General features: G+C 37.9%; 1 protein-coding gene and 1 long non-coding RNA gene across 6 annotated transcripts in view; one reads left to right on the top strand and one right to left on the bottom strand.

Annotated features, from left to right (window-relative positions):
* Positions 1 to 18253, top strand: part of LOC120568752 (macrophage mannose receptor 1-like) — a 36992-nt gene extending 18739 nt beyond the window's left edge. For both annotated transcript variants that reach the window (XM_039816438.1, XM_039816439.1), the window contains 15 exons: positions 929 to 1029; positions 1175 to 1317; positions 1491 to 1596; positions 2554 to 2681; positions 2812 to 2853; positions 2978 to 3016; positions 3230 to 3268; positions 7728 to 7830; positions 12198 to 12430; positions 13682 to 13844; positions 14084 to 14254; positions 14399 to 14515; positions 16351 to 16509; positions 17340 to 17369; positions 17458 to 18253. In XM_039816438.1, coding sequence (XP_039672372.1) covers positions 929 to 1029; positions 1175 to 1317; positions 1491 to 1596; positions 2554 to 2681; positions 2812 to 2853; positions 2978 to 3016; positions 3230 to 3268; positions 7728 to 7830; positions 12198 to 12430; positions 13682 to 13844; positions 14084 to 14254; positions 14399 to 14515; positions 16351 to 16509; positions 17340 to 17369; positions 17458 to 17720 — 1837 coding nt within the window. In that variant the 3' untranslated portion in view covers positions 17721 to 18253. The remainder of the gene's footprint in view (positions 1 to 928; positions 1030 to 1174; positions 1318 to 1490; positions 1597 to 2553; positions 2682 to 2811; positions 2854 to 2977; positions 3017 to 3229; positions 3269 to 7727; positions 7831 to 12197; positions 12431 to 13681; positions 13845 to 14083; positions 14255 to 14398; positions 14516 to 16350; positions 16510 to 17339; positions 17370 to 17457) is intronic.
* The window catches only part of LOC120568774, a 69674-nt gene that overhangs the window by 40514 nt on the left and 5885 nt on the right, over positions 1 to 23275 (bottom strand). The window contains exon 3 of one of the 4 annotated variants that reach the window (XR_005640779.1): positions 4701 to 4809. The exons of 2 other annotated variants lie outside the window; for them this stretch is intronic. This is a non-coding gene — a long non-coding RNA (uncharacterized LOC120568774). Of the gene's footprint in view, positions 1 to 4700; positions 4810 to 16185; positions 16268 to 23275 lie in introns of those variants that run through there. One more of the 4 variants, XR_005640782.1, reaches the window with a different exon arrangement.

Here is a 23275-nt window from a genome sequence, read left to right on the forward strand (position 1 = left end):
GTTTGCTTGCTACGTTGCCATCCTCTTGAACGACATTAAACACAACATATAGTAGCCTCAAACTTTTTATTTGTGTATTTATTTAATTCGTATAATTTCTTCCCCAAGCTCATAAAATAAATTTGGGTCACACATAAATTGACAGGGTCGGTCGGAAACCGGAACCAAACAATTAATTTTGTTAGGCCCTATGGGCTAACTTGCCAGTCCCACCTGTGAAATCCCCCGACGGTTGTAAATACATATTGATTAGATATCTCACGTTTTGATACTAGCTCCAGTAACAACATATGTACCTAGTGTTTATTTATTACTTGGACGGGGATGCTGTTCAGCTTTTCACAAGTTTAGACAGCTAGCTAGCTAACGCTACGCTGACGTTTCGCTAACGTTAGCACAACAGCATTAGCCTAGACGGCTAGGTAAATACTGCGACTGCCTTCGGCGTTTCCTATATCTGTGTCCACGTTGTCAACATAGGACCTGTGGCGTTAGTGCTCCTTTTGAACAAATCAACAGTGAAAACACCTTGAACTGTGAAATTTCCCTTAATACTTCACATTTCAAGTTGTTTTTTTCATTCAGAACACAAGACAAAATAGCTTACTTCCAAAACGTAATGTGCATAATAATTGTTTCGTTACCGCTGTGATGTGATTTTAGTGATCGTTAGAAGCCAAAATCAAAATCATGATCAAAATTGTATTAATTTTACAGCCTTAAGTATTAATTAGTGCAGCTTTAAATATGAACAAAATCTGGTGGATTTTTCTGTCTGGATTCAAGAGCAGAGCTTATTTTTCAAACTATGTTGCGTTGTATAACAATGTATTACTACTTATTATAAAAAAGAACAAGATGGGAATGAAAGTAAGAGCGTGCCATGATGTCTTTTAAATTTTCTATTGAATTTGCTGTGTTCCAAAAGGTGGATGGATGGTTCCCCAGTGGTGTTTACACGGTGGGATGAAAATCAACCTGTTTTCCTACGCAATGATGAGAATTGTGCTGTCATGACTACATCCATGGGTGAGTAACTTAAATTTGATTAACCTGCACTGGCATACTTTCATCTAATAAATTTAATAAAGAATTGATCTGAGATTAGGTTTTAAATGTAATGCTCATTGTTTTTGCTGAACTATTTATTTAATATTTTTTGACTGACTTACAGGGTTCTGGCATGATTACAATTGTGGGTATGAGCATAAGTCAATTTGTAAACGCAGTGGCTCACCACCTGCCAATGCCACTGTAGCACCAACAGTTTCTCCAAAAGGTGGCTGTCCACAGAACTGGGAAAAACTTGCCTCGAAGGTCAGAGGTCACTTTAGATTTTTGTAGTTGTTTGGTAAGATGGGAATACAACTGATGTTGCATGAAATGGGCAAACAGTCTTAAAAGGCATTTATCAATTTTTGGATAAAAAAAATAAATAAGCTACTGCTCTTTTGAGATATCACACTAAGCGGTTGATTTTTCACCTATAGTGTTACAGCATCATTAATAGCCAGAAGGAGACGTGGGTTGGAGCGAGGACACAATGCAAAACAATGGGAGGAAATCTGGCCTCAATTCTCTCAAGACAAGTGCAAGGTGTGTTTATTCCACTATTACAGTATGTTTTTTCCAGAAAACTATTGTTTTTCAGGGTGTCTGCAGGTTTCTACAAGTAAAATGTAAGACTTTTAAGACCATAATGAATGACAAAAAAAAAAATCGAGAAATGTACAGGCAGCCCACAAAACATAGGGAGAGGAAAATAATGGCACCTGTGTAGATAAAACTAAGCAGCACATAAACCCGACGACATAAATGCATATGCATATTTTATAAAAATGTAAATGTCTGCTGGGTATCCAAATAGAGTCAGGCAGAGACAATGGGCTTTGTTATTGAACCGTTATACACATTTGAAGTTGTTTGCATTGAAAGAGATTGTGGCTGGGTCAGTGTTTCAGCTATACATTGATATGGTACGCACTGAATTTGATGAAGTTACTGTTTACCAGACCACAGGTGAGACAAAAAGCTAACATTGTATTCCTCTGACACGCTGTATTCACTTACTGTTGTTGTGAATACTGCATACCACTCAAAACCAGCATGAAAAAACTTTGTAATGTTCCCATAGCATTTTGTTTTTTTGCTAAACTGTATGTAAAATCACCTGTTTCACATATCCTAAGGTACCATCTATGTGCTGAATTTGACCCTAGCGGTGGTTAGCTAGCAAATAAGCCTACTGACGGCAACGTTATATTCATATTTTGGCACATGTTTAGTAATGACAGTAGTAGTGGTAATAAGTGAAAATGTGATCCGAGATGTTCATTAACTAACGTTATGTGTGATATCCGTAATGCTGAATGGACTTTATTTTGATCCAAAGACTCTTTCTGTGAGAGAAATAATACTATATCCTAGAATGTAATTGTAAGACATATGTGCAAATAAAGCAAACTGTTGCTAAAAAGGAACTACACGCTGTATTCACTTTGGTTAACGTTACTGTTGACAACTTCAAATGAACAGTATGTGTTACATTTTCAGTGTTTCTGACTACTAAATTGGCTGAGGCACCAACCACAGACCTGTGGATTGGTTTGTCTAATGCACGTGGCTATCAATTTCTCTGGACTGATGGGCGACCAATGCGATACACCAACTGGGGGAATGAAGTAAGTGGACACTGTAATTTTGTTATTATAACTTGAAGTTGTAAAGTACAAGAAGTATGTGCTACACTAAATAACTAACTAATCATTTACCGTTTTTAATGAAAATGTGACAGTTTCTCTTTTGTTGCAGCGCCAATATCCTTCATTTAGAACGATTGAGGACCGTTTTGGGGTAGTTAACATGTTTAAACTTTACTGTGCAAGAGGCATTGCACAACTGTGTCAACTTCTGTAATGTTTATAATAAATGTTTTTGGTATAATAAATATTTCTGACATCCTTATTTTCCATTGCAGAGGCGACATTTTCACGACTATAGTCTATACAATTTTGAGGTAAACCCTTTTTGACAATTTGTAATGTGCAATACTAGGAATGGGCTGGTATGAGATTTTGACGGTATGATAACCTTCAGCAAAAATACCACGGTTTCACGGTATTGCAATTACAGCTCTAAAACGTATTATTTTGAAATGTGTGCAAGAGGCATTGCACAACTGTGTCAAATGTTTATAACATATTTCTGACATCCTTATTTTCCATTGCAGATGCAACATTTACATGACTTCAGGCGAGAAGATTTAGAGGTAAAACCTTTTTGACAATTTGTAATGTGCAATACTAGGCACGGGCTGGTATGAGATTCTGACAGTATGATAACCTTCAGCAAAAATACATCAGTTTCACGATATTGCGGTATTGCAATTAAAGCTATAAAACATTATTTTGAAATGTCTGGGTAAAAAACAACTTATTTTCCATTATGTCGGCTGTGAAACGGAGGGGTTTGACCTCCCACAATTTAAGTGGTTGAGGTGGCAGATATGGACTTGACTCCGGTCAAAGAATCAGGCTCCAATATATAGTACACAGTATATATAATATAGTTATGAAGTGAACTAAAAGCAGCAGCTATAAACTTACAGTGCACAATGATATTAGCTGTAGCTGTTACCAATGTTACAAATAGGCTACAGACATAGAGTGTTGAATAAATCACGAAGTGGTTAAATGCACATAGCCTACAGAGCACAGAAACGGAGAATCACTTCACAATAACCTCCTACACTATATTATAAAAGTTAACTTTAAAGCCCCAGTGTGTAACGTTTGTAGTTGTTCATTATCAAAATCTGTATTGCCCTTCACAAACTTGTCCTTTTTCATGAATATTGACCACCACCATCAATTTCAAGTATTCCTATTAGCTTGAAATTTTACATTTGCACTTGCATGAACTGGGGTAGACGCTCCAGAATGATGCGCCATCTTGAAATACGTTAGCCGGTAAGGGACATACAGGCTATACTGCTCCGCCTTTCGCGTTTTCGACTCACAGCTGCTACTAATGGGTATCGTCGCTTCCCGGCCCCGGCAAGTTTGGAAGGAAGGCATGGAGGACCACACTATTTTCTTCGTCAATCGTCGGGAAAATTAACGATCGACTATCGATTAATCATTCATATTTTTATATTAAAATTCATTATTTATTAAACTTTTTATAAATTAAAAATGCAATGAAAATACAAAAATACAGCGTGTTTTTCTTCGATGAGATCTTTATTACAAGAAGAGCAACTTGTGGCAGTTAAATTGGACGTTAAACTAAACTTAAAGATATATGCGCTTCAGTGCTCTAAAGCAGCGGAATCTGCAGCTGCGAGCCGGCGTTCTTAAACAGAGACCCTCGTTTGTTCCCAAATAATAAATACATTAAAAAAGAATCAAATTAAACAAAAACTTAACCAAAAACATAATACTTAGATCTGACAGGTTTCGTCAAAATGTAACTCAAAACTATTTAAGGTACAGAGTCAAGAAAGAGGGTGAGAGAGATTAACCTAAACAATGAATTAAGACTACTTAACAAAGCCTCATAAAACATAACTAGTAACTAACATACAACTTCTGCAACAGTCTACTGATTTTTGTTGAGAAAGATAAGTATGTTGACATGATCTGGGGTCAGACGCGACCGCGACCTGGTGACCGCCAGTCCAGCCGCCGAAAACACCTGCTCTGAGAGGACTGACGTCTGTGTTGGTGTAAGAAAGCGCAGGCGTTTGTGACGAGGGTCCAGCGTTGAGATCATGGGGGCGAATGACACAAACTCATCACCAGACTCAACCTGTATAAATAAATATATGATGGGGGAATCAATAATCAGAAAAAATGTCATTCATGGCCAACTGGAGGGTGTGTGCAAAGCAGGCAACAGAAATCCAGAGCACTCTGGTGGGACTGTTGGCAGCAACAATATTGGCCGCGTTGTCGTGAACGCATGCAATAACTGGGTTTTCAAGTCCCCACTGCTCTACAGCTCCATTCATTTTCTCAGCGAGGTGGTCAGTTGTATGCCGGCCTGGCAGGCTTTCTGTGAGCAGGACCGCGAGTTCATTTGCCAGTCATCACTGATGTAATGGCATGTGATGGTGATGTAGCTCTCAGCTGTTAAAGCGGTCCAGCAGTCTGTAGGTAGAGCAACTCTGTCAGCGGTGCTCAATTCTTTTAACAGCTCCTGCTTCCTTTCTTCGTAGTGATTTTCTACCAGTCTGGTGATGGTACGTCGTGACAGAATGTGATATGGTGGTTCCAATGAATTTATAAGTTGCCCTCAAAAATACTTAAAGGCAGCATATCCATCTCAATGAACTTGCAGATCCCTTGGGTAATTTTCTCTGCTCGATGTGCATCGCAGCTCCTCCGTGCTAAGGCCGACACAATGCTAGGTTGAGACTGAGAGCAGGATGCACCATTGCTGGGTACATCATTTGAGTCGTGGCCGTGCTGTTCTTATACACGGCATCGCAGTGTTTGCAGTGAACTAAGTCATTTTTTAAATCAAAATGGTCCCACGCCACACTTCGCCATGACCTCTTCATGATTGCTTTTGAAATCAAAACAGAAACTTGCATGTAACTGAGTAGCCTATGGCGCCCCCGTGTGGTAAAATGTTTAATTGCTGCCACACAGTGAAATTCATTTAATTGCTTCAAGACTCACAATTATCGATCGTCGATTAATCATGCCCATCCCTAGACCACACGTATTCAAAATCCAAATTTCAGGAACAGGAGTCTTCTTCTTCGCCCAGAAAAAGAAAACGGATATTGAAAACATCAAGAGACCGGCGTCATCTGAAAAAAAGAGTGAACATAGGAGCTGCTTTCGACGCACACACCAAATCCCAACTAGTTAATTATCCTCTGGACCGCTGCAGTCTCCTTTTCTTTCTCTCTCCTTTCCGTCGGGTGGCGCGCGTGCCCGCTCGTGGTGTGAAGCGCGCGTCCGTGCCACTCTCCAACATGCACTCCAACAACCACAGCTGATAGACTGAAGCGTGAAGGCTACCGTAGCTGCAATACGTACTGTGAACTGCGTGGCGATGCAATGCACAATGCAGCTTTAACATAAACACTCAGAGCACACACAGAGTGTGATAAACTGGGGTTATCACATATTAAACGGCGATGATTAGCTGAGTAGACTAGAAAAGTCTTCTAGAAAAGAAAATAAGGCTTTCATGACAACTCCTGCCATGAATTCGATCTAAATTGTTAAACTATACTGATATATTTGTCCTGCATGTTGTCACACAACAAACTCCACATGTAGGCTACAATACTCACATTTTCCTCACAAACCAGACAGAATTAAGAAAAGGAATAAATAAAAAGTCTGCTGCCTCTTTAAACAGACATCAAAGCGCAGTGCCTCTTACTAAACAGACATCAGACTGCAGGGGGCATGGACAGGCTTTCCAACAGGCAGGATAATTTAAAAGGCAACCGCGACTACATTGTGCTTCTGCCCCATTTCTGATAGCGTGGCGGCAGAAATTTTGCTGTGGCGGGCCGCCACTTCCAAATCAACATAGAGGAAACACTGGATCTAATTGTAATGTAAAAATATATATCACTACAATTACCCCTACTACGAATAATATAAATAATGCTACAATTCTATTTTTCTCAATGTAAATACACACATACACATGTGGAGAGAGAGAGAGAGAGAGAGAGAGAGAGAGAGAGAGAGAGAGAGAGAGAGAGAGAGAGAGAGAGAGAGAGAGAATGTGTTTGTGCACACACATACATGTGCTCTCTCTGTACAACACAGATAGTCGCAAAACCAGATGTACACACTGGTGAAAGACTTAAACAACAGACGTGCTACCAGCTCAATTATTTTAACACCACAATAAAAGCACTAACTTTGCAGAAAATGTGTACTCTTCTGCTTAGTAAAGTTTAAGTTAGGCAGGAAAATAGCTGACATTAGCTATGTTATCTGCATCGGTAGCAACATGAAGTAATTGTTTCACTATCAGACATGCTACGTTAACTCTCAAAGCTGATTGCAAACGTTCACTCAAAGACAGCGTTACATTACCTTGAATTAGTTTGATACCGTTTCATACCGTGGTATACCTTAAAACCGGTAACTTGCCCATGCCTATGCAATACCACTTCATTTGTTTAGACTTGGAGCCAACATACACTTTATGACAAGTTGGGGTTATGTTTGATTAATAATATGCATCTGTATGGTTTGTAATATTTTCCGTTTATATGCATACAAATTTCTGAGATCCTGATTTTTCATTTAAGATAATGGATATTGAACTATATAATTGGCCAACGATTTATGAGTAAATACTTTGACACACTGTAATGTGCAATACAACTTAATTTGTCTTGACTTGGATTATTTGCTATTTGGTAAAGATAATTATAATAATATGTTTGAATAAATAAAATAATAAATAAATCAAGATTTTACAATTAACCCTTTTAAAAATACAGTATACTGTATATAAATGATTGGGTGCCCTGCTATTTTAATTGGTTTGTTCATGTTGGTGATTTAAATGTGTATGCAGTGACATTAGGGCTGCCTCCTCTTAGTCAGTAGAGATAGTTGATGTATTGGTCAACTAATGATAATATTTTGCCAATTAGTAATTTTTTTATGGGAAAGATGCTGTCAGTCACCTGGATTATACTGTAGTTTTCTCTTTAACTCACCATTGCTGTGTTTCAACAGAAAAGATGTGTTGTGATGACTACCAATCCCAAGACTGGTTTAGGGAAATGGCAAAAAAACTCCTGCAATGACACTAATGGATATGTCTGTCTTAAAAATGTTGGTAAGCCTATTCTCTGCCCTTTCTCTTGAATGCATTTCATATGGACTAGAAGGTTTTAAATCCACAATGGCTGGCACAATATTGTCCATTTGTATTTGTTACATACAGAGATTGCCATGGTACTTTGATTACCCTGATCTGTCTATATTCCAATTTTTCGATATTATTATTATTATTATTATTATTATTATTATTATTATTATTATATTTAAACTTTTACATTCACCAGATATTCTTTATTTCCCTAACAGACAAAACATAATACCATCAGCTACGCCTCACCTATCACATGCTTAAACAGTGTGCACCATAGTTGTGGGCACACGCACTATAACAACAGGCACATGGTATATGGCGTGTTTATGACTAATACCTCTTTCACACAAATGACCTGGGTTGGGCCATGATTATCTGCCCTGTGTTCAACTCTTCGTTTGGAAATTCCAACCAAGTGAGTCAACATGGGTATATTCCTGGTCATGCCAATTTAGGTACGACCTGGGTCACTACCAGGGAGCTATGCATAACAATTACGTTAAATGAAACCGGCAGGGCTTTACATGTCATATTCAGTGAACAGCTAACTTGTCAAATACTCCAGTCCAGCTGTATACCACAATTACTAATGTTTTGTAGGTATTTGAATTTGTCATTGTACAGTAGAGAGAGAAAGAAATAGCAGGCTGGAGACATGTCTCGTGCGAAAGAGGGGAGTGAGAGCAGCTGTGCTGAGAAACTTAAACTAAGCTTATTTTCACTAAGTTTTTACAGGCTATCGCTCCGCAAAAGTTCAACTCATGGAGTCAACATTGGAGATGGGCAGAAATGAATTCAACCGCTTCGCTCTGCGGTTGTTAAAGCTGCCTGTGAAAATCCAGCGTAAAGCAGACAAAATCTATGTTGTTGTTGTTTTTTAAAGTGTGCGATGACCTGCGACGACTGCCCCAATCTCATTTCCAACCAATCACATAATTTGTCCCACCCCGGCTGTTAGCGACCCAGGCCGTGTGCAATTCATGAAATCGTCCCTTGCCTGACCTTGATTCAACCCACCTCGCTACGTGGGTCACGAAGCCAAGTCAATTGATAATATATAATATTTTAGAACAAATAATTGAAAAACTCCACAGTAGTGTCTCTTTCCGAAAATCATGATCCGGTTACTCAAGCTAATTCACAAACATTGTTGTGAGCAGTTTCATGTAGGGACTATGTTCTTATTAACTCTTATTTTCACTGCCCCTAAATTGCCAAAAACATGTAAAATAATGTAGTTACTGCAGGTTTAAGGAAGTGAGTCTTAACCATGGGAATATAATAAACACCTTAAATCAGTAGCTATGTTTCCATCGACCCGTTTTTATCCAAATTAAGTGACATCGAATGAAAAATGCCTTATGGAAACAGTAAAATCCGATTGAATTTCATGAATATCGACTCAAAGAAAATACGTTCGGTCTCATCTGATTTTCTCTTGATCGATACACGGCTTATGCGATAAACGCTGATGGAAACGTTATTTGCCGAATAAATAATGAATTGTGATTAAGTTTTAGGTCATTTTATGGTTGCAACCCGCAATAAAATGAAGAAGAAGTTTAAGTTCAGTTCCGCCCAGTATTTCCGCTCTGTTTGCACACATGACAGGTGTCAACAAAAACAGATGTAAGTGGACAAACGAGGAGACGAGATACTTTTTTAATTTACCAGAAAAATATAACGGCTATTTTAGATAGCAAAAATCTAAGAAACGCCATCATTTATCAGGAGCTCGTGAAGGAAATAACCAAAGGTTACGACAGGGACATTCTAAAACGCTTTACGTGAAAAAGCTTAACGTGGTTTAATCAATCATCACCAGATGTATCATGGTCATATCTTGTCATAAACACTTAAGCCTGTCAAAAAAACTAAATCGAAATCCAACGATTATAGAAGTTATCTCACGTTAATATTTTCTTCATCAGTGGCCGTATTAATATTATTAATATGGCGAGGAAAAAGCTTAACATGGTTTAATGTACCTAAACAATGATCAATGATTACCAAATTTCTCTCTCATATTGCTCCTCATAACCACTGAAAACTGTCAAAAACTCGAACCCAAAGTCCAATTATTATGGACATTATCTGACATTAAGCGTTTATGCTTCATAGAGCCTATGGAAAAAGCTTAACGTGATTGAATGTACCTAAACAATGATCAATCATCACCAAATTTCTCTCTCATATTACCCATCATAACCACGGAAAACTGTCAAATAATCTAACCCAATGTCCAAATATTATGGACATTATCTGACATAAAGCGTTTCTGCTTCAGGGCAGCGGAGCGGCTGGGGGTTGACTCCACGGTTCTCATTGGCTTTATAAGTCCTAATGTGAAAAAGCTTAACGTGGTTTAATGTACATAAACAACGATCAATCATCACTCTTCTATATTGCTCATCATAACCACTTAAAAACGGTCAAATCTAACCCAATGTCCAAATATTATGGATGTTATCTGACACTATGATGAAGAAAACATTAACGTGAGATAACTTAATCGTTGGATTTTGATTTAGTTTTTTTGACAGGCTTAAGTGTTCATGACAAGATATGACCATGATACATCTGGTGATGATTGATCGTTGTTTAGATACATTAAACCATGTTAAGCTTTTTCACGTTAAGCGTTTTAGAATGTCCCTTACGACAAGCCGTGGGACGTCCTGCGGAGTAAATGGAAGGAGCTCAAACAGCGATACACGGCTCAAAAAAAGAGAGTTGTCTCGCAGCAGTGCCGGAGGGAAAATAAAAGGCAAGTTCCACCTTTTTGATGAGCTGGATCAGATCCTCTGTCAAAGGCCCATCGTAGCTTAGCTTCTAATATTAACAACAACAACAACTACTTCCGTCTAGCAAAACTTTGTTTGCAAAAGTTCGCTTGAATCTTGTGCGATTCAGTGCAAAAATGAATGGAAACACCTTAAAATGTCTCAGATCAATTCAATATACCAATTTACTCGCAAAACAGCATGTGACGTCATTACACACAGGTTTTTATTCGCTTTAAAGCCGTTGGATGGAAACACACTTTCACCAGCTTTATTCGCATGAGTTTTTTTACCGAACTTCAGATAATTCGATTGACAAGTGGATGGAAACTTAGCTACTGTCTCTTCTACTTTTTCTCCTCTCCTTTGATGTATTTCACAGACAGTTTAGAAAGCTCTATTGTCAAAGATTTTTAGGGCAGGGCTTACACACTGAAGGAGCAGAGGCTCTCTGCAGCACAGCAGACTAGCAGCTGAGCAGAGAGAGGGTGACTTGGCAGTCAGCCAACTTGTTGCTCTCTCTACCAAAATAAGCTGCTCTGTTTTAACAATGTTAGGCTACAAAAAAAAAAAAGAGCAGGCAGGCTATAAACAGAGGAAAACTAAGCTAGCTGATTTAATCTAATTTATGCAGTGTGAAGTACAATGGTAAAACACTGAAGCGCTATGCCATAAATCTCAGCTAGGAACGGGAAGTTCTAAAAGTAGGAAGTACTAAAACCTAGAAATCATTCATAATAATTGGACACACAAAAGAAATCCCCCGATATGTTTAATGGACGGTCCATCCTCTTTGTGCAAAGCCAAAGTGACAAAGAATCCCTTATTCATAGGATAGAAGACAGTCAATGATGATAACTAAACAATGATTATTGTTATTACATATGCACTCCTGTAACTTTGACCAGCGAAAAGAATTTATTAAAAAAAAAAAGAAAAAAAAAACGTCACTGCAGTATTGTGGTTGTCGTCACAGCCCTACTTAAGAATCTATACAAGAATGCTCTTGAACTTAAAAGGTCCCATGACATGGTGCTCTTTGGATGCTTTTATATAGACCTTAGTGGTCCCCTAATACTGTATCTGAAGTCTCTTTCCCGAAATTCAGCCTTGGTGCAGAATTACAGCCACTAGAGCCAGTCCTACAATGAGCTTTCCTTAGGATGTGCCATTTCTGTGTCTGTAGCTATTGAGGAGGAGACCAACTGCCACTTTGCTCGTTTGAAAGCCATGATGCCTCTCTCTCATGGGTGGGCCAAATTCTCTGGGCGGGCAAAGCAGAGAAAGAAGAGGTAACCTTGCTCCTTATGACCTCATAAGGAGAAGATTCCAGATCTGCCCATCTGAGCTTTCATTTTCTCAAAAGGTAGAGCAGGATACCCAGGGCTCGGTTTACACCTATCACCATTTCTAGCAACTGGGGGACCATAGGCAGGCTGGGGGAACACATATTAATGTTAAAAAACCTCATTAAGTGAAATGTCCATGCCATGGGACCTTTAACAAGGATAGAAAAACTAAATGTATCTAATTTCTCACCCTAAACAGACCCATCTCTCCCAGACTCCCCTGAACCAACAACTTCTACCGATTATGTCAAAATACTTAATGACTCTATCAAGGTTGTTACTCAACAAATGAACTGGGATGAAGCCAAAAAGCACTGCGAAGGGGATGGTGCCAAACTGGCTAGCCTGCGAAACGAGTGGTCACAGGCCTATGTTGAGCTGCTGGCTTTGAATCTCAACGCTCCTCTGTGGATTGGACTGAACAAAATGGAGGTAAAGGGCAGAAAGCCTCTTAAACTGAAGATGCTTACCTTAGAAATTGTAATGTAATTTTATTTAAACAGGGACAGTGCATAATTAAACATTAACATAGTATAAAACAAGGAGAAATGCATCAACCAAGATGTAGCCCAATTGCAATTTTTCACCTGTAGTCCCTGGGCACGTGGGTAGAGCAATAAATATTAAATGCAAGTGTAATACAAAACATCAGAATATACAATTTTACAAACACATTCACACCAAATATGTGCAAAGTTGCAGCAATAACATTATCAGGGGCTCAGTCATTTCCACATCCTAAAACCAGTCCCCCCACTCCTTCACAAGTATGTAAAAGTCTGAATTTACTGCAATAAAATTTGATAGGAACAAAGCTGTGCAATCAAGTCCTACCCCCCTAACCCCTCCCATTACACACATGCATGCACGAAACAAAAGATCATTCCATTTGGGCTATATAATGGGTGCTGAATGTCTAAATTTAAATAGAATGGCTTGGGTTTCTCACAATAAATCATGATATATAGCCTATAAAAAGGTATACAAATATAGCCTATACTGTTAATAAAAATGTGGTTTCAATCTCCTTAACACTAGAACAGCCAGAGCGGACACCATTGGGCGCTGTGATTCAAAAATGTAAATTACTCATCATTGTTATTGCGGTTTCCCTCCTGCCCTGACTTTTCCTTAATACCCATTCTGCACATACCTGGGTTCAAGCAGTTAGATAGGCTAGACTATATGGCTGTGTATAGTGTTACAAACACTAAAGTTAACCTGGGCTTGTTAAACAACAAAACACAGCTGCTTAAGGTTAAACTAGCCGGTGACATTAATGGTACCGTCTCCTCTCCCTGCGTGTTGCGTTTAACGTGAGAATGACACTTAACTCAAGACTTTAAAACAACCAATGTTGACCAAAGTGCTGTACAGAGGAATCAATCAAATACATACAATACATAACTCACACAATCCTAAAATACAAATAAAACAACAGACGCCTGTCTAATGGGAAGAGGCAGATCATTCCAGTTTAGGAACTGCCACAGCAAAAGCACTGTCCCCTTTTCTTAACTGACTTTTCAGCAATGTTGGAGACTTGCTAATTGTAAGAACAAAACAAAGGGGGAGGGCTGTGAGAGTTCATACTTAACTATATAAATATTTCCTTAAAAAAATTACTTGACTATATTTTGAATTACTGATGCTGAATGCAGTTTGATCAATCTTTGCTTTCAGACTGGTGGATATTTCCGATATATTAACGGCTGGCGTCTCACCTTAACCAATTGGGATAGACGGGAACCAATGTACCAACCTTGTGTGTTCGTAAATGTGAATGGAAAATGGAAGACTTCTGACTGCGGACAGAAAATGGCCAGCATTTGCATGAAGTCTACAGGTAAGGCTCATGTAAATGTTAATAAATTCATGTGTGACTCATTCCTAAATGTTACTGTTCATTTCCACATACATCCTGTGTTTACTTGTTTGGAACATTATTACAACTGTGACGTACTTCTTTCACTCTATAATATTGACACATACAGTAGGTGCTTTTTTCAGTGCACTGGATTTGAAATCATGTACTATACAGGAAGTAGTTAATCCCAGTGTCATCAATGTCTCTCTCATTCAAAGATGTGGCACCAACAGAGTCAAGCGATTTCCCAGGATATTGCCCTGAAGACCCAGAACCACCTAGACACTTTAGCCAGATGAACACCTGGCTACCATTTAGGCATTATTGTTACCTTATTATCCAAGATAGGACTAAGTGGCCAGATGCATCTGCTAACTGTGTAAGACATGGTAAGGATTTCCTTTGGATGGTCTAATACATATTCTTAATCACTGAGCTGTGTTTAGCTTTAACTAAATACCTACTGTTTTTGTTTGCTCGTTTGTTTGTTTGTTTGTTTGTTTGTTTGTTTGTTTGTTTGTTTGTTTGTAAAGGTGGAAATCTCGCCAGCATTGAAGATCCTTCTGAGCAAGAATTCATTGAGAGCAATATTAAAGTTTTTCAAGACGGCCAATCCTCGTTCTGGATCGGCTTGTATAAGACTCACACAGGTACAGTCACATTGTCTGCTCTTTCATGAAAAGAAACATTAAGCTACACTTGAACATATAAAAAGGAAATTATCCTTGTACAACAGAAGCTCTGAAACAAAGTGGTTACAAAATTACTGTATCTTTATTATTTATTTCTGCAATAATAAAAAAGGCATACAAACTATGTTTGGTCAACAACAAATGGATAATTTTTATATATATATATATATATATATATATATATATATATATATATATATATATATATATATATATATATATATATATATATATATATATATATATATATATATATATATATATATTTTAGGGGTGTAAGAAAAAAATCGATACACTTGAGTATCACCATATTTTATTTTGCAATACTGTATCGATTTTATTTTTTACGTTCAAAAATATTCATGTAAGACAGTGGTTCATGTTTTATGTTGTGTTTAAACCCCCTACCACTAGATGGCTATGCTGAGACACACCACTAGAGTCCTTATATGTATATGTCCTTATATGCCTAACAGTGCATATACAAATTTGCTCACTAAGAACCTGTGAACCACAATCCCAAACTGGCAGTTTGATTTTCTGTGTACTGAATTGTTTACCTAAAGTAAACTTCTTTGACTTTTATGAACATTGTCTTTTTTTTTATTAAATTTTTTCTAAAATTACACTTCCCAATATATCGCCTTACGCACAGTATCGAAATATATTGCAATATATTGAATCGTGACCCATGTATCGTGAAATGTATCATATCGCCAGATATTTGCCAATACCCAGCCCTAATATATATATATATATATATATATTTTTATATATATATATATATATATATATATATATATATATATATATATATATATATATATATATATATATATATATATATATATATATATATATACACACACACACACACATATATATATATATACACAAATCACGACTTTATTTCAAATATGGATCAAATTACTACGCTTAATGTGAAAGGCGCCGCTCATGGTGCCACACCTGTGATGAAATATCCCCCAGCCCTGCAGTTGCCCTCAGCTCTACAGTGTTTTAGCAGCTTTCAGCTTGTTTGGATTTTCTGGCCCCAACACCACTTTAACCAACCTTATTTACAGCTGCAGCAAAAATGCTCTGATAAACCTGGTGGTGAACATAGTGGAGCATTAAAAAGATAAGGAGTAATACATTTCCCTCAGTCAAAACAGGGTTACAAGGAGTCTAAACACTGGATTTTTATTCATCAGGTAGCCAGAAACAAATATATAAATGCTAATGTTGCTCTGCGTTTGCTGTTAGGCAACCATCTGCTAACTGGGGGAGTCACTGTTCAAAAAAAGTTTTGGTTTTCTGTACAGTTCAGTGTATTTTTGGTAAAAAAAAAAAAAAAAAAGTTTATGAATGTAATTTGTTTATTGAAAAACAGCAGTGGCTGACACATCGGAATGAGCTGTCATAAGGACACAAATAATTAACACAGTTTCCTCAGATGGCATGTGTAAACCAAAAATAGTCTATAAACAGTGCAAACTGAAATTCAAAACAGCCTACTCACCACAATGAAACGCCATAATGAAAGTGCAAAAATAGAAAATATCCAACATCTGTGTGTCCCTGATACATTTGCTCGCTGTCCTCATTTGTTATCTTTAGTTTTCACTCCTGGTTAGCGTTCAAGAAAATGTCCGCTCCATGTCTGCTGCTTTACCGCCTTGCACCGCAGAGAACAACCTACACCGGCCCCTGATATTAAAAAAAAACGCTTAATCTAGTGCACAAAAAGAAACTGTAGAGAGGAAAATACTGAATTTCAAATTTGTCCCCAGGAATTTGGAAGTGGTTGGATAAAACCACCATGGACTACACTAACTGGCGTGAAGGTCAACCTGATGGTAACAGTTATGGTTTGATTGAAAATACATATGGGAAATGGTTGACAGGCAACCACTGGTATGACAGAGGATATGTTTGCAAAACACCAAAAGGTGAGATCATCATACTAACTTTATGCCTTTACAATAACAGGGAATAGTTAACACATAGTGTTGAAACTAGAGCTGGGTGATATGGAGAAAATCAAATATCACGATATTTTTGACCAAAGATATCAATACTGATATTGCGGCAATATTGTAGGGTTGACTATTGGTGCTTTTGCTAAATAATTACACAATAAAATTGTTCATTAAATAATCATCAATAACGTGGATATTATGATGACGTGAGTAAAGGCGAGAGAACAGTTAATCAGTAACATCGCTACCAGCAGTTTTGTGATGTATATTTTAAAAAAAAAAAACACGATTTAATATTTTGTCCAGTAAAAAATATGTTTGAATAGTGGATTTTTTTATCGACCCACCAACTTGGCCAGCGAGTCAAAATGTTAATTTCCAACACTGCACATAGACACTGACATCACTCACTCAACGCACCTTGCCAATCTCGCTCTAACTTACGCTACTCTTGTAACAGGGGGTTGCGGTTGACCGCCATATTGCGGTGAAAAAATCCATACCATCACAGCCCTAGAACAGGCAAATAATAGAACAGCTAGAACAGTCTGGTAAGTTTAGAAAATTACATCACTTTACTGTAATGCAGCCTTTGAAAATCAGGAAAAGACAACATTTGTGTCATTGCGATATCCAAAATTTAAGACGATATCGAGCCTCATATATCGAATTAATATTGATATATTGCCCAGCCCTAGTTAAATCAACAAATTAAATCAAAAATATATTCATAAATTGATTGTAAAATATAATATCAATCAAATTATGCTGAAATGATACGCCTTTTGTTATCTTTCTAGTATTGCGACAAGTGCCAGAGATAACTGTTGGTAAGTTATATCTCCTTATCCTTTTTAATTGACTCATAATTATACATTTGTTCTTCTGGCTCATTGTCTACGTGTTGAATCTGTGCAGTAAATTCTATGGTGGATCCTCAAAGCCGTGGCCACATCACTATGGCAGTTGTGCTGGCCATTACTGTGATTGCCATAGGGGCTGTCATCGCCTTGTTTCTCTTCAAGAAGTCTGGCCTCCACTTACCTATTCCTGAAAGGTTATCTACCTTTGACAACCCACTTTTCTTCAACAATGAGCAGTCCCAGTCTGATCTAGTCGACACTAATAAACTGGTAGTGAATGCAGAGGAAGAGAACTCTGGGTCTGTTATAACTGTGTGATGTAAATACCAGCAGAATGTACCGGGGCATTCAATGTATCCTGGGCAGAGGGTTGATGGCATTTTCATTTGCACGACCAAGTGAAATGAGAGTATCAATGTAGATGGCAATAACTGGCTTTAATGAACAATTGAGACTGTAGGAGGTCTTATTTTACAAAAATTAGAAATTATGTTTGTTGTTGTATGTTGTATATTGTATGGCAACTAAGAATGTACTGAATGATTGAATGAACAGGGGGAATCTTAATGGATGGAGAATTTATTGATTGATTTAATTAACTGAATCATACCATATTTTACTTTAAACAACTATGCTTGCTAGGATTGTGAAATGTCTACTAGACATTTAACAAGGCGGAAATATCAATGTCCCTACAGTTAACCGCATTAAATTGTTCTTGAAACTACTGTAGATAACATTTCATCAGTCTAAAAACGTAGGTGACTCCAAAGATATGTCTTGCACATTAGAATTAAAACAATTGTATTAAAAAGCATTGTGAATAAATACCTATGGGCATTAAGATTGAATTTTGTTTGAATTTTTCTTAAACTTTAAAGAGAAAGGTCAAAGGGTGTATTTTGACGTGCTTAGCTTTACTTATCAGCATTTTTTTTTTTTTTGGGCATTATAGGCCTTTATTTCATAGGACAGCTTAGGTATGAAAAGAGAGAGAGGGGGAATGACATGCAGCAAAGGGTTGCAGGTAGGAACCGAACCCACAGCTGCTGCGGCAAGGACTGAGCCTCTGCATATGGGTGTGTGCTCTACCAGGTGAGCTACCCAGGCGCCCTACTTACCAGCATTTTGAAGTGGTTAAACTTTTAGTCCACCACTTCTTAGACTAGAATATAGAACTTTTTTTTCTTCACATATATCTGCTGGTTGTGGTTACTGATTATTTAAAAGCTAGGTTTACTGAGAAGAACCAATAAAATAACCTGGACAAACAAGATACGGACAAGAGTATTATCTACCTAGAGACTGCTAGAAAGGGCAGTGTTTATGTGAAGTCACAGTTAAAACAGTTATTCAGGTGTTTTTACTGGTGATTTGTTAAGGCTAACCGTTTCACTGTTTAAGTTATTTATATATAAATGCAACATTTTGCGTGCAAGAAAATGTAACAGTGGATTCACTGAGAAGCAGGGCTTAAAATCCACTACTTAAAATCCACTACTTTCTTATGTAATATTCTCTGCATACAAAAAGTATGTGCAATTCTATGGGTAGTAGTTCAAGATATATCGCGGTTTGAAAAAAGTCACGGTTTCAAAACCACTAAAGTTTTTCGTCATACCGTTCCTGCGGTATGAGCTGTTTTTTTATGAGTCATCAAGGAAAGAAAGTGTAGTTTATAGTGGTGCACGATATATCGGCCGCCGATATAATATCGGCTGATATTAGGGCTGAACGATTAATTGCATTTGCGATAATATTGCGATATGTTAAAACGCGATTTCCTAATCGCAAAGGCTGCGATTTGGTCACGTGACTCACGAGAGCAAATCAGTCCGCACTCCGTAGTCCGCAGAGAAAGCATCAACTTAGCACGCTAACGGTACGCCGTACCTTGAGCAGATTTCTGTCATTCAAACAACTCTGAGTTGTAGTTTAAAACTTGTAGGGGGTTTTATCCGGCTCCAGTCCACACATGCAGTTAATGAATACAGGCACGCAGAACTGAAGGCTCGGTTAGCAACGATTAGCTCTGATTAGCGGTTAGCTCCGGTTAGCTCCATTATAAAGATATGGAGCGGAGGAGACTGCCGCGGAGAGGGGTAACAACCAGACTCTGATAAATGACGTTCGGGGAGCTGTCACAGCAGCGTGGCCACGGTGTTTCAACGGTTTTATTAGTACAGTTAGCTAATCCCACGGCAACACCTGCATGCTACTACTAACGTAACGATAGCCTCTCTGAGCTAGTGCAGCGTCGTTGACGCTGTCATGCACACGGCACGCAACTTCATGAGGGAGGGAGGGGCTGGAGGCAGCTCCTCTCTGTGCGCTGTTAAAGAAAATACACCGATGTATATATTTTACTTATTTAACTGTCTAGTAAAGTTCAAAGACAGTGTTTAAAAAATGCAATCCACATGTTTACATATGTCTATGTAAATAATAATTAAATAATCTAAATACTACTAAGTGTTGTAAAGCCACATTTGTTTTTATATTTCTGCAATCTGCACTTTAGTGTGATTTATTTCTGACTTTCATATGAATGTTTCCACCAGGCTTGGTCAGTGCTCAATATACTACTGGGATTGAAGTAGTTAAATAAAAGAGGTCATTCATATAAATTCACGCATCACCTAATTTCACCATCACATACAGGCCTGGCCTCCAGGAAAGAACAGCTTGTTTAATCTATCTAATCTTGTGAAGTTCATACTATACAATGATTTATTGCTAGTTTTTGTTGACTAATACAGAAGACAAAGAGCTTAAAAAATAATCGCATATCGAATCGCAATCGCAATATTTTTTAAATAAATCGCAATTAGATTATTTTCAAAAATCGTTCAGCCCTAGCTGATATGGTCATTTTTTTACACGTCGGTATCGTTCTAATGTCAAAATAGGGCCGATGAATAGGGCCGATGTGAATCATTCCTGTGTATTTGACGTGTGTGTGAGAATTTAGATCTAAATCTGACCTGTGGAGGGCAGTAATACGCTCAACAGCGTCTATACTGCCGAAATCAGAAGAAGAAGCAGCAGCAGCGAGTCTGGGGGCGGGGATGTTTGTTTTGTCCAGCGGGCGGCAGCGGCAGCCGGAGAGGGCAGTGGCTGGAGTGGGCAGTGGCTGGAGCAGGCAGCAGCGACGGCCGGAGCGGGCAGCGGCTGAATCAGAGCGATCATGGGGGGACATTCTCAGCGGTGAAACGCAAACGGGGGCTGGAGTATAGCTAACCTAGCTAGGTGGAAAGCTAACGCTAGACAGCCACCTGTTCCATCAATGCTGCTTGCAAGTGTCAGTTGTGTCCAAACTGGACTACATCCAACTTCAACGAAACTCCCATCGCGAGTTCAGAGACTGCTGTTTTTCTTGTTGTGGAAACATGTTGCCGGGTAAGAGTGGAGATGGGCTGTGTTAACACGGGCTTTAATTAGCTGCTTGTATCCAACTAAATGCTAACTGCTGGGGAAGTTTGTGACTAGTAAATGCCGACCATTATACATTTCACGCAAATTTACAACTGTGTTATAATTATAATATAATTATTATAATCGGCTACATTTAGCTATTGCACACACACGTAAAGTTCAGCTAACGCATACTAGCATTAGCGCTTGGTGGACTGTAAACACCTGTTTCGTATGTCGTTTTTATATATTTTAAATGTGTAACCATTAGAGCCACGTTGAAATGTTTCGTGTATATGGTTGAAATGACAATAAAACACATTTGGGTTGAGTTGAATGCTGCCTCACTGTCGGTCTGTAAACGGTAGGCATGGCTTGGGAGTGGAGTCTAAGCAGCGAAGCAAGTGTATTCTGGGATTTGGTGTCTTTCATCCATATGAGCCAAAAACACATTTTCTGGCTTATCTCGGCCTAGAAGGCACAGATTTCTATAGTTTTGAGGGTTAGGCCTAACCCTAAAGTACTTGGCAGTTACTGTACTTACAGTTCAGAAGACTGTAAAAGCCAGTGTCTGTTCAGTCCAGTTTGTTCTGGCTCCATTTTCACATTTTACCTTTTTCAATACTTTTGGCTTTGGCCATTTAAGGCCTACTACTGTACTTTAAAGTTTTGAACTGTTGTACAATGTTCACAGAATACAGTGACTTGGTCTCAAGTGAGTTAGATGTTTATTGTGAATACTCTTGCCTGGTTGGCTTATTCATAGTGTGAATTTATTTTTATATAAATATTTATTTTTTCTTCTGAAAATCTAATGACAGTCATATTTTGCACACAGGTAAAGGTGCCCAATATTAGTGATTTCTTAAAATAAATCACAAAAGTAAAAACAATGCGTTTTGGTAAATAGTTCCTTATTTGATTATCATAAAAATGTGTTTTCTCTACAGAGATATCGACATCGGTAAATATCGGTATCGGCCATAACAGCAATATTAATATCGGTTATCGGTATCGGCCACAATTTTCACATCGGTGCATCCCTTTCCCTGCCAGTGTACAGTGCGTTTCAAAATAAAATACTTTGTGTTCAATGGAAAAAAGACATTACCCAGACATTTAAAAATAATACATTTTAAAGCTGTAATACTGCAATTCTGTGATTTTTGCTGAAGGTTATCATACCATCATAATCTTATAGGCCCATGCCTATGCAATATATTATTACAAAACTTTCCATAGATATTATTAAATACTGAAAAGACCAAAAACATTAAAGAAGTGTATGTTCACATCAAAAAGCATCAATGCATGTATCAAATACATGGCTTACACACTGTTGCTCATATGCTTGGCATATCAGATTGAGCATTCAAGGCCTACAGTATTCTGCTCACAGGTTAAAGCTATTTACACACAACACAGCTTAAAAGGTCCAATGTGTAGGAATTTCTCCTATCTAGCGTTGAGATCATATATCGGAATCAACTCTCTCGCACCACACAGTGCAAAGTATGTATTACAGCTACCGTAGCCTTCACACTTCAAAAAGCCGGTCTCTTGCTCTTTTCAATATCCTTTTTCTGGGCGAAGAAGAAGACTCCTGTTCCTGAAATTTGGATTTTGAATACGTGTGGTCCTCCATATTTCCTTCTTCAAACTTGCCGGGCCCAGGAAGCTACAATACCCGTTAGCAGCATTAGCAGCACCTGTGAGTTTATCACGTGACAGCGAAAACACAAAAGGCGGAGCAGTATGTCCTGTATGTCCCTTACCGGCTAACATATTTAAAGATGGCGCATGAATATGGAGCGTCTACCCCAGTTCATGCAAATGCCAATGTAAAATTTCAAGCCAAAAGGAATACTTGGAATTGATGGTGGTGGTAAATATTCATGAAAAGGTTCATGAAGTTTGTGAACGGGCAACAAATATTTTGATAATAAACAATTAAACATGTTACACACTGGACCTTTAACCCTCATGCCCTCTTCGGTCATTTTTGTACATTTTTCTCAAGTTTTTTTTTTCATTTTGTGATCATTTTTGCTGTGTTACTTCTTATGGCATGAAATTTTGTAGGAATCCTTCTTTTCAGTCAAATTTTTTAAATCCAGTGCTTTTTACTCTTACATGTCTTTTATACTTAAATGATTAATTTTGTACCCTCTGGACACCTTCGAGGCAAAAATGTCCACGCACACAAAAACTGTTATTAAATCATCATATATCAATATTTTTTTCTGCTTTTTTTTCATGAATCACTTAAACAACTTCTTACCTAATCAAAACCACCAAACATTCAATCATTTTCAGGATTTTAACCCTTTAAATGCCAGTTTATGTATTTGAAGTATGTCATTTTTTATAAAAAAAAAAACACAAAAAATGATTTTTTTCCCATATAATGAATAATATGTAGATGGGGCTATGGTGGTGATTAGAGGCTTGGATATGTC

Source organism: Perca fluviatilis, chromosome 11 (genome assembly GCF_010015445.1).
Source record: "Perca fluviatilis chromosome 11, GENO_Pfluv_1.0, whole genome shotgun sequence".
Lineage (NCBI taxonomy): Eukaryota > Metazoa > Chordata > Actinopteri > Perciformes > Percidae > Perca > Perca fluviatilis.